At 53.4% G+C, this 19928-nt stretch overlaps 1 protein-coding gene across 1 annotated transcript in view; it reads left to right on the plus strand.

Moving 5' to 3' along the window:
* Nucleotides 1-2026: 2026 nt before the first annotated feature.
* Nucleotides 2027-19928, plus strand: part of WNT9A (Wnt family member 9A) — a 59362-nt gene continuing 41460 nt past the window's right edge. The window contains exon 1 of the mRNA XM_032712397.1: nucleotides 2027-2161. Within this exon, the coding sequence (XP_032568288.1) occupies nucleotides 2067-2161 (95 nt within the window). The 5' untranslated portion in view covers nucleotides 2027-2066. The remainder of the gene's footprint in view (nucleotides 2162-19928) is intronic.

The raw sequence follows: 19928 nt of genomic DNA on the forward strand, positions 1-19928 counted from the left end.
CACACACACGCTCAGGAGGGAAAGCTTTTTGTTGCTGGGTGGCAGCAGCGCTGAAATCACCCCGGGGATGACGATGCCAGCGACGTCACCTGGAAAAACGCTGCCACAAAGGGTGACTTTTAGGGCATTAACCACTTCCCAGCCCCTGCACCAGTGCTCAGCCCTTGCCTGCTCGATCAGCCCTTGCCCACCTTGTCTTTCCATGGCTGTGGAGTCCCTGAAATACTGAGTGGCACGTTTAACCCTTGGACAACTGTGCAGCCCTGGCACAACTGCCCAGTTCTTGAAGGGTGGGTCAGCACTTGGGGCTGCAGCCCTCGTGTGACCACACAGACATGGAACACTTGGTGTTCCCACGACTGTTTGGCCCTTGCACAGCTGCTCATCCCGGGCATATCCAGCCCCTTCCATGCCTGCCCTACTCTGGCACATCTGCCCCTTGGTTGCCCAACCCTTGTACGACTTGCCAGCTGTCCAGATGTGGCATATCCACCCCTTGCACAGCTGCCCAACTCCTGCACAGCTGCCCATGCCTGGCACATCCAGCCCTTGCACACCCAGCCCTTTCACAACTGCCCAGCTGTGGGACAGCCAGGCTTTGCACAACTACCCATCCCTGGCACATCCAGCCCTTTCACGACTCCCCAGCCCTTTCTCAGCTGACCAGGTGTGGCAAATCCACCCCTTTGCACATCTGGCCCTTGCCCAGCTCCCCATCCCTGGCCCTTGCATCACTGCCCATCCCTTGCCCAGCTGCCAGTCCCTGGCATACCCACCCCTCGCAGACTCACCCCTCGCACATGCGGCCCTCTTGCCACTGTCTGTCCCTGGCACACCCATCCCTGGCACGTCCAGCCCTTGCACATTACCCTAATCCTTGAACAAGTATCCAGACCTGGCACATGAAGCCCTTCCACACCTGGCCCTTGCACTGCTGCCCATCCCTTGTCCAGCAGTCAGTCCGTGGCACATCCACCCCTTGCACATCTGCCCCTGATCCTTGCATGACTGCCCACCCCTGGCACATCCACCCCTTGCATGTGTGGCCCTTGCACTGCTGCCCATCCCTGGCACATCCACCCCTTGCACAACTACCCACCGCTGGAACATCCGATCCTTTCACAAGCACCCAGACCTGGCACACGCAGCCCTTTTACACTTGGCCCTTTCACTACAGCCCATCCCTTGCCCAGCTGCCAATCCCTGGCACATCCACCCCTTGCACATGTGGCCCTTGCACCACAGCCCATCCCTTGCCCAGCTGCCCATCCCTGGCACATCCACCCCTTGCACATGTCGCCCTTGCACTACAGCCCATCCCTTGCCCAGTTGCCAATCCCTGGCACATCCACCCCTTGCACATGTGGCCCTTGCACCACAGCCCATCCCTTGCCCAGCTGCCCATCCCTGGCACATCCACCCCTTGCACATGTGGCCCTTGCACTACAGCCCATCCCTTGCCCAGCTGCCCATCCCTGGCACATCCACCCCTTGCACAACACCCCGATCCTTTCACAAGCACCCAGACCTGGCACACACAGCCCTTTTACACTTGGCCCTTGCACTACAGCCCATCCCCTGCCCAGCTGCCCATCCCTGGCACATCCACCCCTTGCACAACAACACCCCGATCCTTTCACAAGCACCCAAACCCGGCACACGCAGCCCTTTCACACCCGCCCCTCGCACTGTCCCCCATCACTTCCCCGGCTCCCAATCCCTGTGCTACCCACTCCTCGCACACTCTCACCCTCGCACGCTCCCACCCTCGCACACCCACCCCTCTCCCCCCCCATCCCTCCCCCGCCCATCCGCACCGCACCCATCTGGGTGCCCCCCTTTCGCCGGCTCCCTCTCCCGCTCGCTCTCCCCGCCCCGGCGCTCCGTCCCTCCCCCGGGGGGGTGTCCCCTGCCGCCGTCCCTCCCCCCTGGCCGTGTCCCGCCCCCGGCCCGCCCCGGCCGGCCGCGCTCTCGGTGCCGGCCGCGCTATAAGAAGCGGGGCGGGCGGCGGGGCCGCAGCGGGCGCGGCGGGGGAACGAGATGAGCAGCGCCGGCGCCGCTGCAAGATGCTGGATGGACACGTCCTGCTGGGATGGCTCTCCTCCTGCGCGCTCCTAGGGCTGCTCGCCTGCGCCCCGCGGCCCTCCGCCGCCTACTTCGGGTAGGTGCCCCCGTGCTCCTGCTCTTTAACTTTTATTTTAGTTTTTTTTTTTTCTTTAATGCTTTTTATACTTTTTTTTTTTTTTTTTTTTTAATTGAGCCTCGTCCGTCCCGCCCGAGGCGGGGATGCTGCCGCGCTCCTTCCCCTCGCTGGGTGCGGGCATCCCGGGATGACAGCCGGCACCGGCGCGCCCGTCCCGCTTCCCACCCGCTCCCAGCCGGGCGACCCCCCGAATTCCTTCGGCGCAGTCGGGCTCTCCGGGAGCCCACCCGGGGCTGCCGGGCTGCGGGAAGCAGCAGCTGAGGTCGAGAGAATGCTCTGTTCCCCCTTTTCCCGAGGGGGTGACCCGCATGGAGGGGACCTGTAGCGCGCCAGGTGCGGGGTGCGGGGTGTAACCCCCGCCAGAAAACTCTTTTTTCGCCCAATTTAACCTCATGCCTCAACCCCAGGTGCCGGCCAGCGGGTGCCGGCATCACCCCGGTGATGTTTTTTTTTTTGGAGGGGTGCGTTCCGTATCCACCCTCCCACGGTGTGAAGGTGATTCCCGAGGGAGCGGGGGGGTCCCCGCATCCCGGCGCTCACCTGTGCGCGGGGCAGGGTGTGGCCGGCAGGGGGCGCTCCCGGCCCGGCAGGTGGATCCCGATCTTTCCCATTCCCGACCCCTTATCCTAATTATCCCCTTTATCCCCCTTTTCCCCCGTATCCCCTCTCCGTGGGCGCGGGGTTGAGCTGGAGGACCCAGATAAAACCCGCTCCCTCCCGCAGCCGCGTCGCGGGGCTTCAGCTCTCAGTGTCTTTCCCTCTCTGCTTTTTTTGGGGTGTCACTACCTCTTTCATTTTAAAACTATTTGTCCCAAAACGTTGTCGGGAGTAGGACGCGAGCAGTCGTACAAGAGGGTTTGGTGCAAATTTTCTCCAGAGTGCTGATTCTTGCTTTTCGTGTTTTTTTTTTTTTTTTTTTTTTTTTTTATTTGGGTGGGGGGAATGTTGTATTGTGACCGCTGGTAGGAGCCACTGGACCAGCCCTGGAGAATGTTTTAGCAGACTTTGAGGTTTTCCCCCCTTCTTTCCAGTAAAACAAATCTTGGTGTTGAGGCTTGTCCATTGCTTGTGGTCTGGCAAAGTTTTCCAAACAGTGCTACTTACATCTTCTGTTTCCAACTCCACAACCATTTAACTTCCTGCTGCTGGGGCTGCTTTTTCGGAGGGAACAGCCTTGTCCTGTGTGTGCAGGTTTTTAGGAAAAGCCCTCTTCTGCCTCGGCAGCACACGGGGGGCTGCACTGAGCCCGTTGCTCGTGTGTCTGCTGAAGACCACCGGCACTGAGCAGCTGAATTGTGCCGTGGGGACCGATGGGGTTTGTAAGGAGCTTGGCTCTAACTCCCCTCTTAATCTGTACAGTCTGGTATCTGCTGGAGTGCAGCAGGTAACTCATTCCAGCTCCTTCTGGGATTTCTCTCCCGGCTGGGGGAGGTTTTAACTTGAGAGGGGAACACGTTGAGCCACGGCTGGGTCTGTCCTGAGCACTTTGGGTTGTTCTCTGTCTCGGTACAGCTGCTGTTTCGGATTTGAGACTCCCTCTCTGGCAAGAAGGAGGGGATAGGAGGTTCCAGATGTGCACCCAGCCAGATGTGCACTCCAAGTGCTCCGGGGCTGCTGTGGTGTGGAGTTTGCTTATGCAAAGCATCCCGAGTTTAAAGCCCCAGCGAAGGAGCAGCATCTGCTGTTAATCTGCTCTTTGTTCTTCCAAGAGGCCTCAAGCAGAGGCTGCACTTGCTGAGCTGCGGGGGGGCACTGGGAGCAGTCAGAGCCGAGATCCCAGGTCCTGATAATCCCTGGTGTGATTTAACAAGTGCGTGTGGAAGAGCTGAGCCCTCCTCACCGCGGGCTTCTGTGTATCGATAAGGAAGGAAATCTTCCTTGGTAAAAAGCTGGATGTTCCTGCAGAACTCTGTGTTCTCTGCCAGCGCCCTGTGAAGGTGGGTATTGACCCTTCTTCCTATGGAGAAGCTGCTCCAGGAGAGGCAGCACATCTGTTTATTCTAATAAATCTTTCCTGAGCACCTGAATGTGTCACCCGAGCTAAAATACTGAATTGGGCTCAGCTGATGCACCAGTTTCTCTAGGCAGGGGGAGGGATGCTCCTTCCCGCTCCGAGGCATCACCAAAGCCACCAGGACACCTTTTGGTGGCCTGCTGGACCCTCTGCTCTGGGCACTGCCACCCCTGTCAGAGGAGGTGGAGGGGCACAGACCGTGTTAAACAGATGTCGTGGTGTAGCTGCAGCTTGGCTGCTCCCTTCCACGGTCTGCAGGGGGATAGGGACAGCTGTGGATGATCCCTTTCCCCCCCCTCCCCATCCCCAATGTCTTATTTCAGGGAAAGAATTCGGTGTCTCCAAATGTGTGGCCTGGTGGGGAATTAGTGGGGACAGAAATGGGGCCCTGGTTACGCGATAACAAGATTGTGTCAGCATGGAGTTATGTCTGGGGCTGTCCCGAGGGGCAGGAGGGGATGCTGGGGTGGGAATAGCACGGCTGGAGGCTCCTGCTTCCCTGGAAGGCTGGCTGTGGTGTTCTTGGAGGGATGCACAAGCAGCCAAGAATGAGAAATGCCCTCTGGAAGCGGAGCTTGGGGTGTGTGTGTGAGGTAATGGTGGTGCAGAGGAGGCTCTGGCTGCTGCCATGGAGGAGATGTGCTGAAGGAAATGGTTCAGTGTCCAGGGTGAAGGGAGGGGACAGGTTTTTCCCTAGCCTTGGGGTGCCCTGGGTGCTGCTGCTCTCCTCCCTGGAGCAGGAGAGAAGCAGGTGCCAGGTTGACCTGGAGCTGATACCCAGCAATGGCAGGACCTGAGGGGATGCTGGTGTGTGGCGTGAGCAGAGCTGAGACCCTGCAGGCACCTGCTCAGGAGGGGTTTGAGGGGTTATAGTCAGCCCTAACTACTGGAAGAGAGTGGCTGCAGGGATGTGCTGGTGCTACAGATCCCAAGCCTTGTCTGATGAGAGACTTCTTGATGCTAAAAAGGAAAACCCATGTCTATAAAACTGAGCACGGCCCCGACGGCTTGTTGTGTGTTTAGAGCTGCACATCAGGGTACCCGATGATGCTGATGGGTGCATTTTTGAGGAGGAGAACGTGTAGGAGACTGTTACAGGCTCAGTCTGCACCAGAGGGGGAAGCACTGCCTTGAGAGAAGTGTCAGCTGAGAGCAGTGTGAGATGCACTGGCTGTTCCAAAAGTTCCCCGAGCTTTTATGCTCAGCCATCGCCTCTGCAGCTGGGCTGTCTGAAAACTAATTTGCACCATATTCCAACTGGCTGGTGGGGGTAGTTTGGAGCAGCCCCAGACTGCCGGGATCCCTGAGAAAGCATTGCATTTCACTTCTCCTCCTGCTCCGCTTTCCCTGTGCCTTGCACGCTCTGGGTGTGGGCACCTCCCCTCCTCCCTTTCCTCTCTCAGATGTGGCTGGGGGTGGTGGAAATGCCAGAGCAGCATCTGGGAATTGTGTCGGGTCTTGCACTACTGCGCTGTGGAAGTGGCAGATGACAAGATTAGCCGTGCTGGGGTGACAGGCAGGCTGAGGAACTTCAATCCTGCTGCGCCCCGGTGCTGGTGGGAAGGAAGGGAAACCAGCCTGGAGGAGCTGCTGCTTTCCTGAGCTGCCCGATCTGAGGTGACAACCCGTGCAGGCCATAAATCACACCTCCCTCTGTTTCTTTCTGGGTGTTCTGATTTAGAGTCTGATTCAGTTTGGATGCGCCCCTTCCTTGTTTTTCTTTGCCGAAGGAGCGTTTTCAGCGTGTCGGGATTTGCTCGGCTTTGCTCAGAGCAGCAGAAGGAGCCGAGCAACTCTGCCCCCTCTGCAAACACTTGTCAAGACAGTAGTAATGTTACAAGTGGCTCATGCTTACATAGTGTTTATATTGACAGATTGCAATGTTCTTCATAAATGTAACCGAGCTGAGCTCTGCACGCAGGCAACAGGAACCCTCAAATGCTCACGAGGGGGAGAGGGAGGGAGGGGAAGCATAGCTTGCCCTAATTTACCAACACACCCCTGGCAGAGCAGGTTCTTTGCTGCCCAGTGGGGGGTTTTTAGTGTGGGAAGTGCAATATATTTTTATTCCCTTTGGCAGGTGCAGAATAGGTGCCCACGGACATAACTATAGGTTATGTGCTAACTATAGGTAGGTGCTGTCGGGTAGAAACTTTGTAGTTCGGGGTGTAACTTTGCTAAAAGCACTTGGAAAAGAGCTGGATATTGGATTTGAAGGGGTGTTCAGGGGGTTGTGAACACTGAGCGGGTGGGTGGTCGAGCACTGAACATCCTCCCCAGGGCAGTGGGCACAGCCCCAAGGCTGCCGGAGCTCCAGGAGGGTTTGGCTGATCCTCTGGGGCACAGGGGGTGACTCTCGGGGATGGGTCTGTGCAGGGCTGAGGGTTGGACTGGGTGATCCTTGTGGGTCCCTTCCAACTCGGCATATCCCGTGATTCCGAGTTCCTGCCAGGGGTGAGACTCGCCACGCGTGTCCGACCTGTCACTCGGAGCGTGTGGCGTCACCTCGAATGTCACCTCCAATAAAAGCAATCCCACGGGCTCCGCTGCCTGTTTTGTTTTGTTTTTTCCAGCCCGTGGGACGCGCTGGGTGCCGGCGGGGCTCTTGCGCATCCCGGCTTTCTGTACCTGTCACTGGATGGTGGTGTGGGGCCACCCGAAGGCGCGGGAGCTCCCGGGGAAGCTGCGGCGCGTCGGCTTTTCCAGGCGCGTCTCTCGCTCGCCTCTGGCGTGTGTGAGACGGAGCAGCTGGTTCTCGGAGCAACCCAAAAAAACCCTGGGCTCGGGTGGCGAGGCAGGAATGCGAGAGCGCAGGCAAACACAGCTGGAGCCTGCAGAGGCGGCTCCCGGGGGCTGCCAGGGCGGCTCTGCCATCCCGCCCTGCCCTCTTCTAGGTGGGTTTTGAGGTGCCGGGTTTTTAGGGTTTCCTAGGAAGGGTGTGCCCGGTTCCGTTTGTTTTATTCCCCCCTCCCTTTGCTGTTCTTGTCACGTAGGGACTGCTCTGAGTCCTGCCTGGCTCCTCTCCCAAAGTTGGCCTCTCTGGGTCAGTTCAAAGCAGGTTTAACCTCCATTCCTTGGCCACGGGCAGCCCCGTGCCCAGAAGCAGCATTTGCTTTGGAGGTGCTTGGAAGTGGCACCGGATTTGATGAAGTGGCCATAAGGGTGGTGGCAAACCCAGGAACACTTGGAAAAATAGCTGAGGTCTGCCAGACCTTACATCCTCATCCCTGGGAACCAGGATCTGTCCCAGATCAGGCTGGGAAGTACCTGAAAGCTCCTTTTGCCTGCTGTGTACTTAGAGGATGGAACAACCCTTAATTTAGATAGAGATTAGTATTTTTTATGCCTTAAGTACTGGATTGACCGTGTTGCTTGAGATTTGCCTCGTGCCTCAGTTTCCCTCTCTTGGAGAGACACTGGGGCTGTTTCTCTCTGAACTCAGTGGTGAGAACTTTCACAGCCTGTGTGTCCAAATATATTGCATTATTTATTTTTTTTTTTTTTGCAGGGGTCACCAGTGTTGTAAATGACCCCCTGGAGGGAGAAGATGGCTTGTTCTAGGGAGAATATTGAATGTATAATTGGCAAAGCAGGCGTGCAGTTCTTTAGCCTGGTGTGATGCAGGGCTAGAGACCAGGAATCCACAGGACTCTGGGCTCCTGGTGAAAGGCCTGGTCAATGATTAACTTGCTTTCTGGAAGCTGCTGACAACAATAAAAGGGAGTCCAACCCCACAACCCCAACACAAAAAGCCCGGGAGTGTTTAATAATTAAAGGCCTTGTGCTTTATCCGGGGTAATGAGAATTGCCTTGAGGCTTATTCAGTGGCAGGTAATTGAATTAGTTGTGGGATTGGGAAGGGGGAGGAAGTTAAGTGGAAGGTCTGGGAGACTACGTGGAGGAGTCACTGTGATGCTGCTTAGTTGGACTCTTTCTGACCAGGCTGAGTTTGGTCAGATTTTGCTGCTCACTTCATTTTTCTGCTTAATCCACTGTGCTGGAGGACTGGGTGTAATTGCCTCCTGGAGAATCATGGAATGATTTGGGTTTAAGGCCCTCTAGTTCCAATCCATTGCCATGGGTAGGGACACTTTCCACTAGCCCAGGTTGCTCCAACCTGGCCTTGGACACTTCCAGGCATCCAGGGGCAGCCCCAGCTTCTCTGGGCAACCTGTGTCAGGGCCTCCCCACCCTCATAGGGAAGAATTTCTTCCCAATATCCCATCTAACCCTGCACTCTTTCAATTCAAAGCCATTTCCCCTTCTGTCACTCTGTCTGTGTAAAAAGTCCCTCTCCAGCTCTCTTATAGATGTTCCCTCCCAGGGATGCTCCATTCCATTCCCTTCACTTAAGGAGATGCTGACAGTGTCTTTATTCCTAATAAATGTTAATAATTAAACACTCCTTAAGATCTTCTTTTTGATGGAAAGTCCTCATCAGAAGGCACTGCTGAGCTAAGATCCTGTGGAGGGGGCTGAGTAGCCAGAGGAGGTACCAAACCACTGAGCATCACTGGTGTTCCCACTGCAGGAGGGAATTCCTGGGGCAGAGCTGATCAGAGCTGCACAGGGGTGGTGGGACCTGCAAATCTTGGCTCAGGAGAGCTGAAAAGTGGATTTAACCTGCCCTATTTCTATTGCATCCCTGTGCATCAATGCCTTCTAGGAGGGACTTAAGTTGGAAGGGGATTTTGAAGGTTTTGGAGATGTTATGTTGAAATATCCCCACTGGGGTGACAACCTTGAACATGGGTTTGGGTGACCAGAAGTGGAAGGACTTCTGCTGCCAGAAGCTCCAAATCTCTGCTCCAGTCACACAGAGTGATGTGGCACCTTCAAGGCTTGGGCTGGATCAGGGCTCATCTGAATTTTTGCTGTCTGAGGTGTTGGACGAGAGGATTCAATGCATTAAAACTGTCTTGACCTGCTCTCTCCCCGTTTCCAACCGTGTGGTTCCAGCTGGCTCTTGGGTGGGCATGGCGCTTGCTTAATTCATGCTACAGCCTTTTGTTAGACACCAACTTCACCCCAAGTGCCCAAACTATCCAGGTAGCAACCTGCCAGCTTCCCTGAGGGTGTGTTGAAGCAATCCAAGGAGTCTCCCACACCTGGCTTTCCAGACTGCAAACACGCCAAGCCTCTGGCTCCCCTCCACGCTGAAGCAGCCCTTGCTGTCTGCAGCCAAAAAAAAAGCTCTCTGGTGGCTTGTAGTGTGTTAATACAATTGGTTTCTCAATCTGAGGAGAAGCCCTCGAGCAGAGGGGCCTGTTGTTTGCACTCTTAAATATCCATGAGGGGGCTGCTGCTCCTCCTGCAGATCGTGGCTGCAGGTCCTGGTCCAACTCGGGACTGGTGGGATATATTTTCCTGGCTTACTGGCCCCAGAGCTCAGGAGCCAGCTCAGGTCAAGTTGAATAGGGGCTAGGCATTATGATGATGCTGGGTGGAAAGGGTTAACCCTTATAGAAGCTGGGTTTTTGACATCTAATTACGAATTTTCCCTCTTCTCCCGTTTTTAACTGCGCTTTTTAAGGTTCCCTCAGATCGTGGCTCTAAGTGCTAATGAGTCTTATCTCTCGAGATACTGTCAGAAAATACACTTATGAAGTTTATCAGCTCAGCAAGCTTTACATTTTATTGTAATGCATGTTTGCACTGCTCTGAGTGGAACAGGGAGTATTTTGACTGCATGGATAAACACAGCAGTTACAAGATTTGCTGGAGTTGATAGAAAAAAAATAAATCTATCCTGACTTTCTTCCCTCTCAGCTGTTGCAGGGGAGCTCTTGTTCCAAATGGATCCAGCAGCCCCTGCCCGTGCTCTGGTAGTTCTTCCAGTCTGCTCGTGACCTTAAATCATTCTTCTCTGAGGTGTGGGGAGTGTTTTGTTAATTCAAGTTGCTGAAGGGTTTCTTTTGGGGGAAGGGGAAACGACAGGTTAAAAAAACTTGAACTCTTTCTTTGGAAAGAACACGGAGGAAAAGAGCTCTTCTGTGCATGCCCTGCAGAACATGCAAACTCAACAGTATGTGACAGCACTGCTGAGTCTGTGCTGGCCTGGGAGGGGGCAGTTCCTGCTGGTTGGGATGTTGGGGCTCTATGGGAGCTGACATGGATTTTATGAGCAGATTTGGCCTGGCTGATTAAAACAGCATTAATTGGGCTGCCAGGTGCTCGTGGAGTTCGGGGCAAAACTCGCTCTGACTTCTCCTGCATTTGCTGTGCACTGGAGGGGGGAGCTTCCCAACGGGAGCAAAAGTTTCCTTTCCTGGAAAAAGTGCTCGGAGCCTTCCAGAGCCTGAAGTAGCAGAACTGGCCACTGACTGTGTGGAACAGGAGGTGGCTCCTTGTGCTGGGGAGCGATGTGTCATTTCCCCTAAATGTGAATGAAGCCCTGGGAGGCCCATATAATGTCTGAGCTTAGCTTAAAAAACCTGTCAGATGGTCCTGTCTGGCTGAGGAACGGGGTAGAAGTTTAGCCAGAACCTTGGTCTGCTGTTGAAAATCTCTAAAACCACATGGTAGAGCAGCCTCCCAGCTTAAATGGGGTCAAGCAACTATTGTTTTCAAGTCCAGGGGCTTTTGGAAGAGTTCACCTGATAAGCAAAAGTGTTAGAGTTCCATCTACTTTTGGTCTACTTATTTTTTTTTTTTCCTTCCATTGTTAATAGTGGAAAATTAAAAGAGTTTATTTTGAAGTGCATGAGGGTGGGCCTGGAGTCTGACCCCATGGATTGTGTGTGATGTGCAGGTAGGTGAGACAGAAAGCAAAGATGAATTGTTTTGATACTCAGAGCCCACAGCTCACACTGGGCTTTCTGCTTCTGGAACTTAAACAGTCCTGGGGAGACCTGAGAGCTCCTTTCAGTGCCTAAAGGGGCTCCTAAAGGGAGCCTGCCTAAAGGGAGAGGGACTGGGGACAAGGGATGGAGGGACAGGAGAAAGGGGAATGGCTTTAAGCTGACAGGGGGGAGGGTGAGATGGGATATTGGGAAGGAATTCCTGGCTGTGAAGATGATGAGGCCCTGGCACAGGTTACCCAGAGAAGCTGTGGCTGCCCCATCCCTGAAAGTGTCCAAGACCAAGTTGGAGCAACCTGGTCTAGTGGAAGGTGTCCCTGCCCATGGCAGGGGGTGGAACTGGATGAGCTTTAAAGTCTCTTCCAACCCAAACCATTCTGGGATTCTCCTTAAAGGGAACTGGTCGTGGCTCTGCTCCAAACCCACCAGTGGTGCCACCCGAGCATCTCCTTGGGGGGGCTCACCCGTATCTTTGAGAAAACCTGTTCTAACTCCCAGTCAGAGCAAGTTATTACCCTTTAAATTCCACCTCCACCAAGGGCCTCCTGTTCCCTGGTGCCATCCATCAGCAGGAGGTGACAGGTCCCCAGCCCTGCCCGGGGGAGGGAGCCCTGTGTTGCTGCAGGGTGTGTGGGAGGGCACTGGTGCTCGCTGATCCCCCACAGGGCTCTCCATCTGCTGAACTCCGGCCTGCACAGCCTGGCACGTTCCTCTCGGGGCTTTTTGGGATCTTTGCAGCCTTCCCAGACCTGATCCCTGAAGAGAAACAGCCCCCGAGGCATCTCCGTGCCCCGCTCCCTGTTTGCCCACAGCTAATTCCCAGGATGAACCTCACCCTGCTCAGCTGGGTGCATTGTTTTTTTTCCGACTGTTACGGTGAGCTCAGGCCTTTGAATATCCTCATTTGAATGTCATCTCCCAAGATTGATTATTTTTTATTTAAAAGATCGGCAATCTGATGCTTGATATTGCAACAAAAACAAAGCCAGGCGGCCCTGGGGGGTGTAACTGCGCTTTTTGTTGAGATGGCAGCTGGAGATTGGGGGTGAAGGTGCTGCTTTCTGGTTCAGAGGACCCCGTGGGGCTTTGCAGCTCTGTTTTAGGGTTGCTGTGGGCACACACAACAGCTCTCTGAAGCTGCCACAGCAGAATGTTCCATCCTCTGGCTGTTCAGGTGGTTCTCCTCGGCTGTGCTGCAGCAGAGCTTGCAGTGGCTTCCTTTTGCAGTGCCACACTTGGAATGGGTGTGGAAAACCACCAGCCCTGAGCTACCAGGGGTCGTGGTTTTGGTGGGAATCTCCCCTCCCTGGCCTTGGCAGTGGAGCTCCTCTCTGTGCCTGCAGGAGCTCCGCCAGAGTGTTTCCTGGAGGGATTGCTTCCCCCAAATCTTGCTTTGACTTCAGTGCCTCCTGATTCCCATGGAATCCTGATTCCCTGTCTCCTGTGGGAGCAGAGCCCCTTCTAAGGCAGCGGGGGAGTGTGGCTGAGGGCACATCAGTCAAAGCATTGCAAAGTAGCTGGGCAAGCAAAGAAAATGTGCTTCCATTGGAGTTTAACACAGCAAGGCCACTGTATTTTGGGGTTTCTCTGCTTATTTACGTCCTACTGCTCTGTAGCCTCAGGCACGAGGATCCCAACCCTCCCAGGCCTGAGGAGGCCTGGATAACTCCCTCAGTGCTCTCAAAGGAGGCTTCTGGGGCACATCACAGCACTCCTGCAGAGGTGCCTTTTGTAGGGCTGAGCTTCTTGCACTGACCCAGCTTTGGCTCAGGGCTGAGATGGGATGTGAATCCATGAGCTGTGACATCAGTGTCTGGGAGCCAAGTTCAGCTCAGGGATGAGGTGTCCAGCTGGGGGTCAGAGCAGCTGGTGGGATTGGGAAACAGCTGAGTGATTACACTTGGGGTGAGGGTCCACTTAGAGCTGGATCCACTGGTGTTGGCTCCAGGGACTTCTCCCAGTGTGGGCAGTGCCTTCAGGGGACCATTCCCAGCTCAGGGACACAGAGTTCAGCTTACAGCTCTCCCGTGCTGCCCATCTCCTGTGCCAAGAAACCCAATCCTGGAGCCCAAACCCCTCTGGGGACAGTTCAGCAGAACTGAGACTTGATTTAAAAGAACTGACTTGTTCGGCTTAATCTTGACAAAATTCTTTTCCAGCCCTAATCCTCTTCCAGTGTAAGGTGAGATCTTGAAATACCTGGCAAACTTAGAGCCCAACTCTCTCTCTCTGCATCCCTGGGCCTCTCTGTAATCAAAGGTGGGGGGGAGGGATGTTTTCAGCCCCTGCCAAAGATGAATCTCCTGCTGGGAGCAAGCAGGGAGCGATTTCCCACTCTGTGGTTAACAAGTTGATCTGACAGGCCAGAGGTGAAACAGCCACTTGAGAGCTGAATTACAGGGTCTGACCAAAGATCCAACACTTCCCTTGGCTCATTAGCACAGCTGTGTTGCATCCCTGGTGACTGTTTCTATCTTCTGGCTTGTCCCATGTTGACTCTGGAAATCCAGAGGCTTAGCATGAGTTTCAAGGGAGGACTGAAGCTGAAGAGCTGCTCTTGGGCTCGTGAACTGGGCTGAAGGCAGCTCTGAGCAGTGCCTGTGGTCAGTGGTACAGGCTGGGATGTCTGCAGTGATTTCTGTAGCTGATGAAAATGTGTTTGTAGGCAGAATCCTGTGTCTCTGCAAGGTGCAGGACACGTGCTGGGCTAAGGAAGTGTTTGGAGGGGAGTGGGACCAGGAATAATACTGCATTTGTCTGCTGAGCTTGCAGAGGGATCACCAACCCTGCAGCAACAGATCTCACTGGATGTAGTGGAGATGCCTTAAAAGTAACTGCAGTTCTGTCCCTGGGGATTTTGTGTTCCCAGTCTTCCCCAGTGCATGGACTGGGTTCACTAGAGCTGTCCCAGGCACTGCCCTGTGGGAGGTACCAGGCTAAGGAAGGGCATCCTCCCTCATCCCTGCATCCCTTGAGGCCCTTGTGCTGCTGCAAAGCTCATGGAAAATCTGAGAGCGGGAGCTGGCGCTGGGAGGGGGGAGGTGAGCTCGACAGCTTGGCCTTGTCTGACTCACTGGGACAAAAATCCCTCAGTTTGGGCCTGCACCGGGCTGGATGACCCTGTTCCCTGATGCCACTGGGTGTATTTTTCAGCTGGCTGGGGTTGGGTGCTCTCCCTGTCAGCTGTGGGGCACCTCGTGGAGGGGGGGAAGGTGATCCCATCTGCTTCCAGAGGCTGAAGGCTCCAGCAGGGAGTGAGGGATGGGGCTGGTGAGCTGCTCTCAGGGATGTTCTGCTGCAGCTGCTGTGGGGCAGATGAGCAGCACAGGGGCAGTTGGGTGGCCTTGTCCCAACACATGCTCCTGCCTGCGTGTGGGGGGCTGTTCACTCTGCTACCAGAGCTCTTGGGAGGGGTCCTCTCAAGTGCTTTGGATTGAAGTGGCTCTAAAGCTGGGCTCTGCTCTGTCTGGGTGTGTTCAGAGGCCTGGGGGGAGTTTTACCCAAGGGGAGTGCAGAGGTTGCTCAGGATTTGCAGAGCTTTGGGCACCTCGGGGTACTTCAGCTGTAAACCAGGGCTGTTTTCACAGTGAACAGGCTTGTGAGCTGAGTCAGGGACTTGGTGCACATCCTTGGATTCCTCTCAGGGCCCCAGAGGGCTGTTGGACTGTGGAGCACATCTGAAAGTGCTTTCAGTAGCTGCCTGATGAAGCAGAACCCTCTGGGTTGGAGTTCCTGCTCCTGTTGCAGCAATAGAAGGGGTTCAGAGACAAAAGTATGGGGGTCCTACTGATGGCTTAGCGAGCTCTGAAGTGTTTATAAGCAGGAGACACCAGGCTGCAAGGTCTGCCTGCAAAACAAGATGGGTAGTGGCGGCTTCATTTTAGGGGTGCAGCGTTGCACCTGCTCTCCTTTTGCAGGGCCTTGCTGGGGGATGTGTGGCTGGATTTCCAGGGCAGCTGCTGCCCTTGCTTAAAGCACCAGCCACACATTTCTCTCGCTACTGTCAGCTGCCCCAGAGCCTCTGTTTGTGTATCTAAAACTTGAAGGCTGGAGAAGGGAAGAAACCCGACCAGTGCAATGGAAACCTTCAATTCCCCGCGGTCCCGGGAGGAGAAGAGTAGCTTCGGGCCGGAGCTGGGAATGAACTTCATTTGTACACTGCCTCGCCTCTCCAGGAGGAGCAGCAGCCAGGAAAAATATCAACAGTTCCATTAAAAAGTCTGCTGGTTTGCTAAAGTAGTGGAATAAACATACCTGTAGGTAAAATGGCCCTGAACCGCACAGGAAACATTAACTGGGGCGAACACACGCAGCCCCCGCTCCCCGTGCCCTGTGGATCTCCCAGAGAAAAAACACTGCATCCATGGCAATGTGGACATCAAACAGCAGCTGGGGGGATTATTCTTAGCTTGGGGAAGAACTGGCTTGGATCGAACAGGGGCTCGGTGCTTTCCTAGAAAGGCAAAACCTGTGCTCAGCCTGCTCGGTGCTGCTGCCTGGTGTGTGTGTGTGTGTGGGGAGTAAAAACTGGGGCAGGATGTGGTTTGGGGTGGATTTTAGCCCTCTCTTTGTTTCCTGCTGCCCCTCTTTAGCTTCCCATTCCCTGTTTCCGTGGGAATTGTGAACTGCTTTTCGCTCTAACCAGTTGAAAAGCTGCGGTGGAAACCGGCGGGAAGCGGGCGGCAATTTGGGAGTGGGGTGGGTGTGATGGCACTAAATGGGGATAACAACCACCCCCAGCACTGGTTTGTGGTGGAGTTGGTCCCTTCAGCCCTCCACTGAGCCCAGGCACGTCCTGTGACTCCTTCAGGACAAGGGGAATGGAGAATATTTCCTATTTCAGTGAGGGGTGTGAGCCTCGAGCATGGCTTGGGTGAGAGATGCTGCCAGCACTTCTTGGAGCAGTAACCTGGTCCCGGAGCTGCCCATAAAAACCAGCTTCCCCTTGGCCATGCCCGGGGACTATGGTATGTACAGAAAATACATGTGGAAAATGCCTTTGGTTGCAACCAGATGGCACCTGTCAAGCACAGGGAGACATTTCTATTAGTGTTCTTATTTGAGTGTTTTGGATCCCTCCCAGACTCTCTCCTCGTCCTCCCAGAGCAGCCCCAGAGGCAGATTGATGTGATTATTGCAGCCTAGAGACAGTCCCTGTGCTCCCAGGCCTCATCTGCACAGCCACTTAGCACAACTAATCTGAACTGACTTTTAAAGTGGATTAGTTCAATTACTCTTAACTAGCCCCGGTGGAAACACTCTCCTCGGGGATTAAAAGGTCCTTAATTCACTTTAACAGACTTGATTTCAATGCAAATCGGGCTAAACTGAATTAAGGGCACTTTAGAGCCTTGTTTGGAGGAGGCACTCCAAAAGTGATGTGGTTTAACCACCCCACTTTGCATTCCTGTGCTCGATTCATTCCACTTAGCATTGCTGGAGTGTCCCCTTACAGATGACTAATATAGGCAGCCTCTCACATAGAAAAGCTGCAAACGTTTTACCTCTGCTAATGTGTGAACCAGCTCCTCTGAAAAGCTTCTGCATCTGCTGATCCAGTGCTTTCAGTTGCCCAACCAGGGTGTTTTAGAGGTTTTTGCTCTCCCTTATTTTTTTTTTTTCACTCTTATTTTCTTTCCCCGATCGTGCTTTTTTTCCTGTAATTCCCCAAACCGAGCTCTTTTGCTTTTTCACTTAAAAATGCAGGGCAGTGAGTCACACCCCAGTTTTTCTCTGCTGTCCTGAAGGCACTGGATGAACTGGGAATACTTGACCAACAGCACACTCACCCTCTCAGCTCAGTAATTTAACTCTGCAGCTGAGGATGAGCTGTGGTTGTAAAAGCCTTCGGCCTCTGTTTCCCTGAAGTTTGAGTGAAAAACAGTCATTACATGTGGGGTGCCCCGGGGGCAAACAGGCAGGATAATTCCTGCTTGGGAGGGACTTTGGTGGGATGGGGTTTTCCTCTGTTTTTTAAGAGTCAGATGATGAGTGTGTTGGGGTGAAAAGGGGAATCCTGCCAGTGCCTGGGAAGGTTCCTGAGCAGAGGGGAAAAAACCATCACAATACTTTTTTTCCTTCATACTGACCCTAAACATTTGGACTCTGCTCTCTGAAGGGCAGAGGAGGTAACGCTGACCCTCTGCTCTCCATCCACACTCTGTGTCCCTGCAGCCCATTATCTGATTTAATACCATCCTGAGACCCCTGTTTGGCTGCTCTAGGCCCAAATTTAATCCCTGCTGGTTGGCCACCGGTGGATTGGGGTGGGAATGGCTCTTTGGCACAGCTCTGCCACCTTTCGTGGGATGGTGGCTGAGGAGAGGAAGGGTTAAACCCAGTGACTGAAATAAGTGCCAGCATTGCTCTTGGTGCTGCTTCTCCAGCCTGCCAGGGAAGGTTTATTTTACTAATGGCCCTGTGTAACTTCACCCTCCCCTCCTGCTTGGGATATTTCAGCTCCTCTACTTAGTTTAGCATCACTTGAGAAACGGGGGAGCAGTTTGGGTGGTCACAGCAGCAGCTGGCAGCTATATAAGGATTTTTTGGGGGGGGGGAGGAGGGACAAAAACCTTTAGTTTCTTTAGGTTGGGTTTTTTTTGTGGTTCTCACAGAGAAACCCCACAGGCTGTGGAGAAGGGAATAGACACTGCACACAAGCAGGACATGGATGCTGCTGCCCTGGGGTGTGGGGGCTGTGAGACCCCTCTGTGCTGCAGCTCAGGATCCCTCAAAGGACCCACTGTGCAAAGTCTGCATCTCTCTTAGGGCTCTGCCTGAACCATAAGCTGATTAATTCTCATTTTCTTACCACCAAGGAACTCCTCCTTCCCTCTCTAGCAGTTTGTCCATGACTGAAGGACATCACCATGCTGTTCTTCAGTCCCTGGTTGCCTTCAGGCTTGGCCACGGGATGGGAACAACCAGTGCCAATGTGGATGTTAGCTGATGTGGTTCTGCATTAAATCTGGTTTCCCTGGTTAAGTTTCCTGCAGCAATGATGTAAATCAATGGTCAGACTTTGGGAGGTTTTTTCTTATTCTTATCATAGAAAGGTTTGAGTTGGAAGGGATCTGAAAGCCCATCCAGTTCCACCCCCTGCCATGGGCAGGGAGACCTTCCACTATCCCAAGTTGCTCCAACCTGGCCTTGGACACTTTCAGGGATGGGGCAGCCACAGCTTCTCTGGGAAATCCATTCCAGGGCCTCCCCACCCTCTGAGTAAAGAATTTCTTCCTAATATCTGACCTAAATCTCTGTTCTTGCTCAAAGAGTACCCTCAAAAAGAAATACACTGCATTAAATCCTCAGGTTTTTAGTTACCTGACCCAGGAGCTCCCCAGGTTTTGGTGGCAATGCCTGGTGAGTTTAACACCATGAGGTGTTGTTGGTTCCTTCTTTGAGACATCTCTGGTGTTTCTTAAAGACTTTTTGGGGCTATTGCTCTGGGAAGTTCTGAAAATAGTGCCTGTGGAGAACACATCACTTCTGCTGTGTGAGCAGCCAAGTTGTGGCTTTGCTCCTGAGAAGACACCAAGGTCTTGTTGAGAGATGTTTCAAGGCCAGGCTGGATGGGCCTTGGAGCAACCTGGGCTAGTGGAAGGTGTCCCTGCCCATGGCAGGGGGTTGGAATGAGATGATCTTTAAGGTCCCTCCCAGCCCAGGCCATTCTGTGATTCTATGACCCATTCTAGGACAGCTTTTTGGAGGCCTCTCTGAGGTCATGCAGTGTAGGAAGCTCGTGTGGGTGACCATCATCCAAAGTGGGAGTCTAACAAGCTGCCTTGGAAGTGGGAATTGCTTTCCCCTCCCTTGTGGCTTCCTGCAGAGGTGGCAGGGAGCTCCAGGGCTGCTCTCTAAGTACTCAGAAGTGCTGGAAACCTAAAGGCAAGACCTTCATAGGCTTGAGTTGTATTTGAGGCCCAAATTAAATGATTCTGCTTGAGGTATAACTTGTTCCATTGTGCATTGCTGTGACCTTTGGGCAGGAGGGACCTGCTGGAGTAGCCCCTGAGATGGGTCTGCAGTAGGTGGAAGATACCTGGTAACATTTAAACTGAGTTCTGCTTCCTGTGAATCTTGGATCTGAGGGATGTTGGCCTGTGGCATTCATGGGATTGATAAAGTCTCCTTTATTTTCAGGTTCTGTAAATTGACCCCTTCCTTCTACTCCTGCAACTTGTCCACAGGGTTGGAAATGTCTGCTATAGGAGACACTCAACTTCCACCTACAAAAATGATCAGTATGAAAATTGGGAGTAATGGGTCAAGTGAGATGTTGGTGTAAGGCTTTTATGGCTTTTTGTGATTGCAGGTTGGTGAGAACAAACCTGAGAAGTTGAGTCCTTGCTTTGATCCTGATACTACTCGAGATTTATTTCTGTTCAGCTTAGTTGGAATTAAATGGGGAGTAGTATCAAGGCTGCTGCCAAGTCCTGTCTCTGGGACTTTGGGGACTGGTTTGCAGGATACCCAAAGGGGAAATTTCTTTCTTGTCCAGTTAGATAAGACCAACATCTTCTCCAGGAGTTATAAATGTGCCTTTAACAGAAAGATGGTGTTCTCAAAATCACTTTCAAACTCTTCCAGTCAATCAAAATCTCTCCTGTGGGATTTGTATGCATCCTGCTTAAAGGGTTCAAACTGGAACATTCCTTGATCTCTTGCTGCCCTGTTTTCAGCAGCCTCTGGACACCCTGTGGGTCGTTGTGTTTAGGTGCCAATATAATTTGGTAAGGATTTGTCCTTTTTAATGGTTTCTTTGCCACCTCACTTTTTAAAGCTGCTCTAATTCCACGTTGCCCTAATTGTGATATGCAAACTTTCAAAGGGGAATCGCAGCCAATGTATTTTAAGATCCTTACAGGCCCCCCCCCTGCTTAACGTGATAAATTTGGACAGCTTTTCTCAC

The sequence above is a fragment of the Chiroxiphia lanceolata genome, chromosome 1, assembly GCF_009829145.1.
Source record: "Chiroxiphia lanceolata isolate bChiLan1 chromosome 1, bChiLan1.pri, whole genome shotgun sequence".
Taxonomy (NCBI): Eukaryota; Metazoa; Chordata; class Aves; order Passeriformes; family Pipridae; genus Chiroxiphia; species Chiroxiphia lanceolata.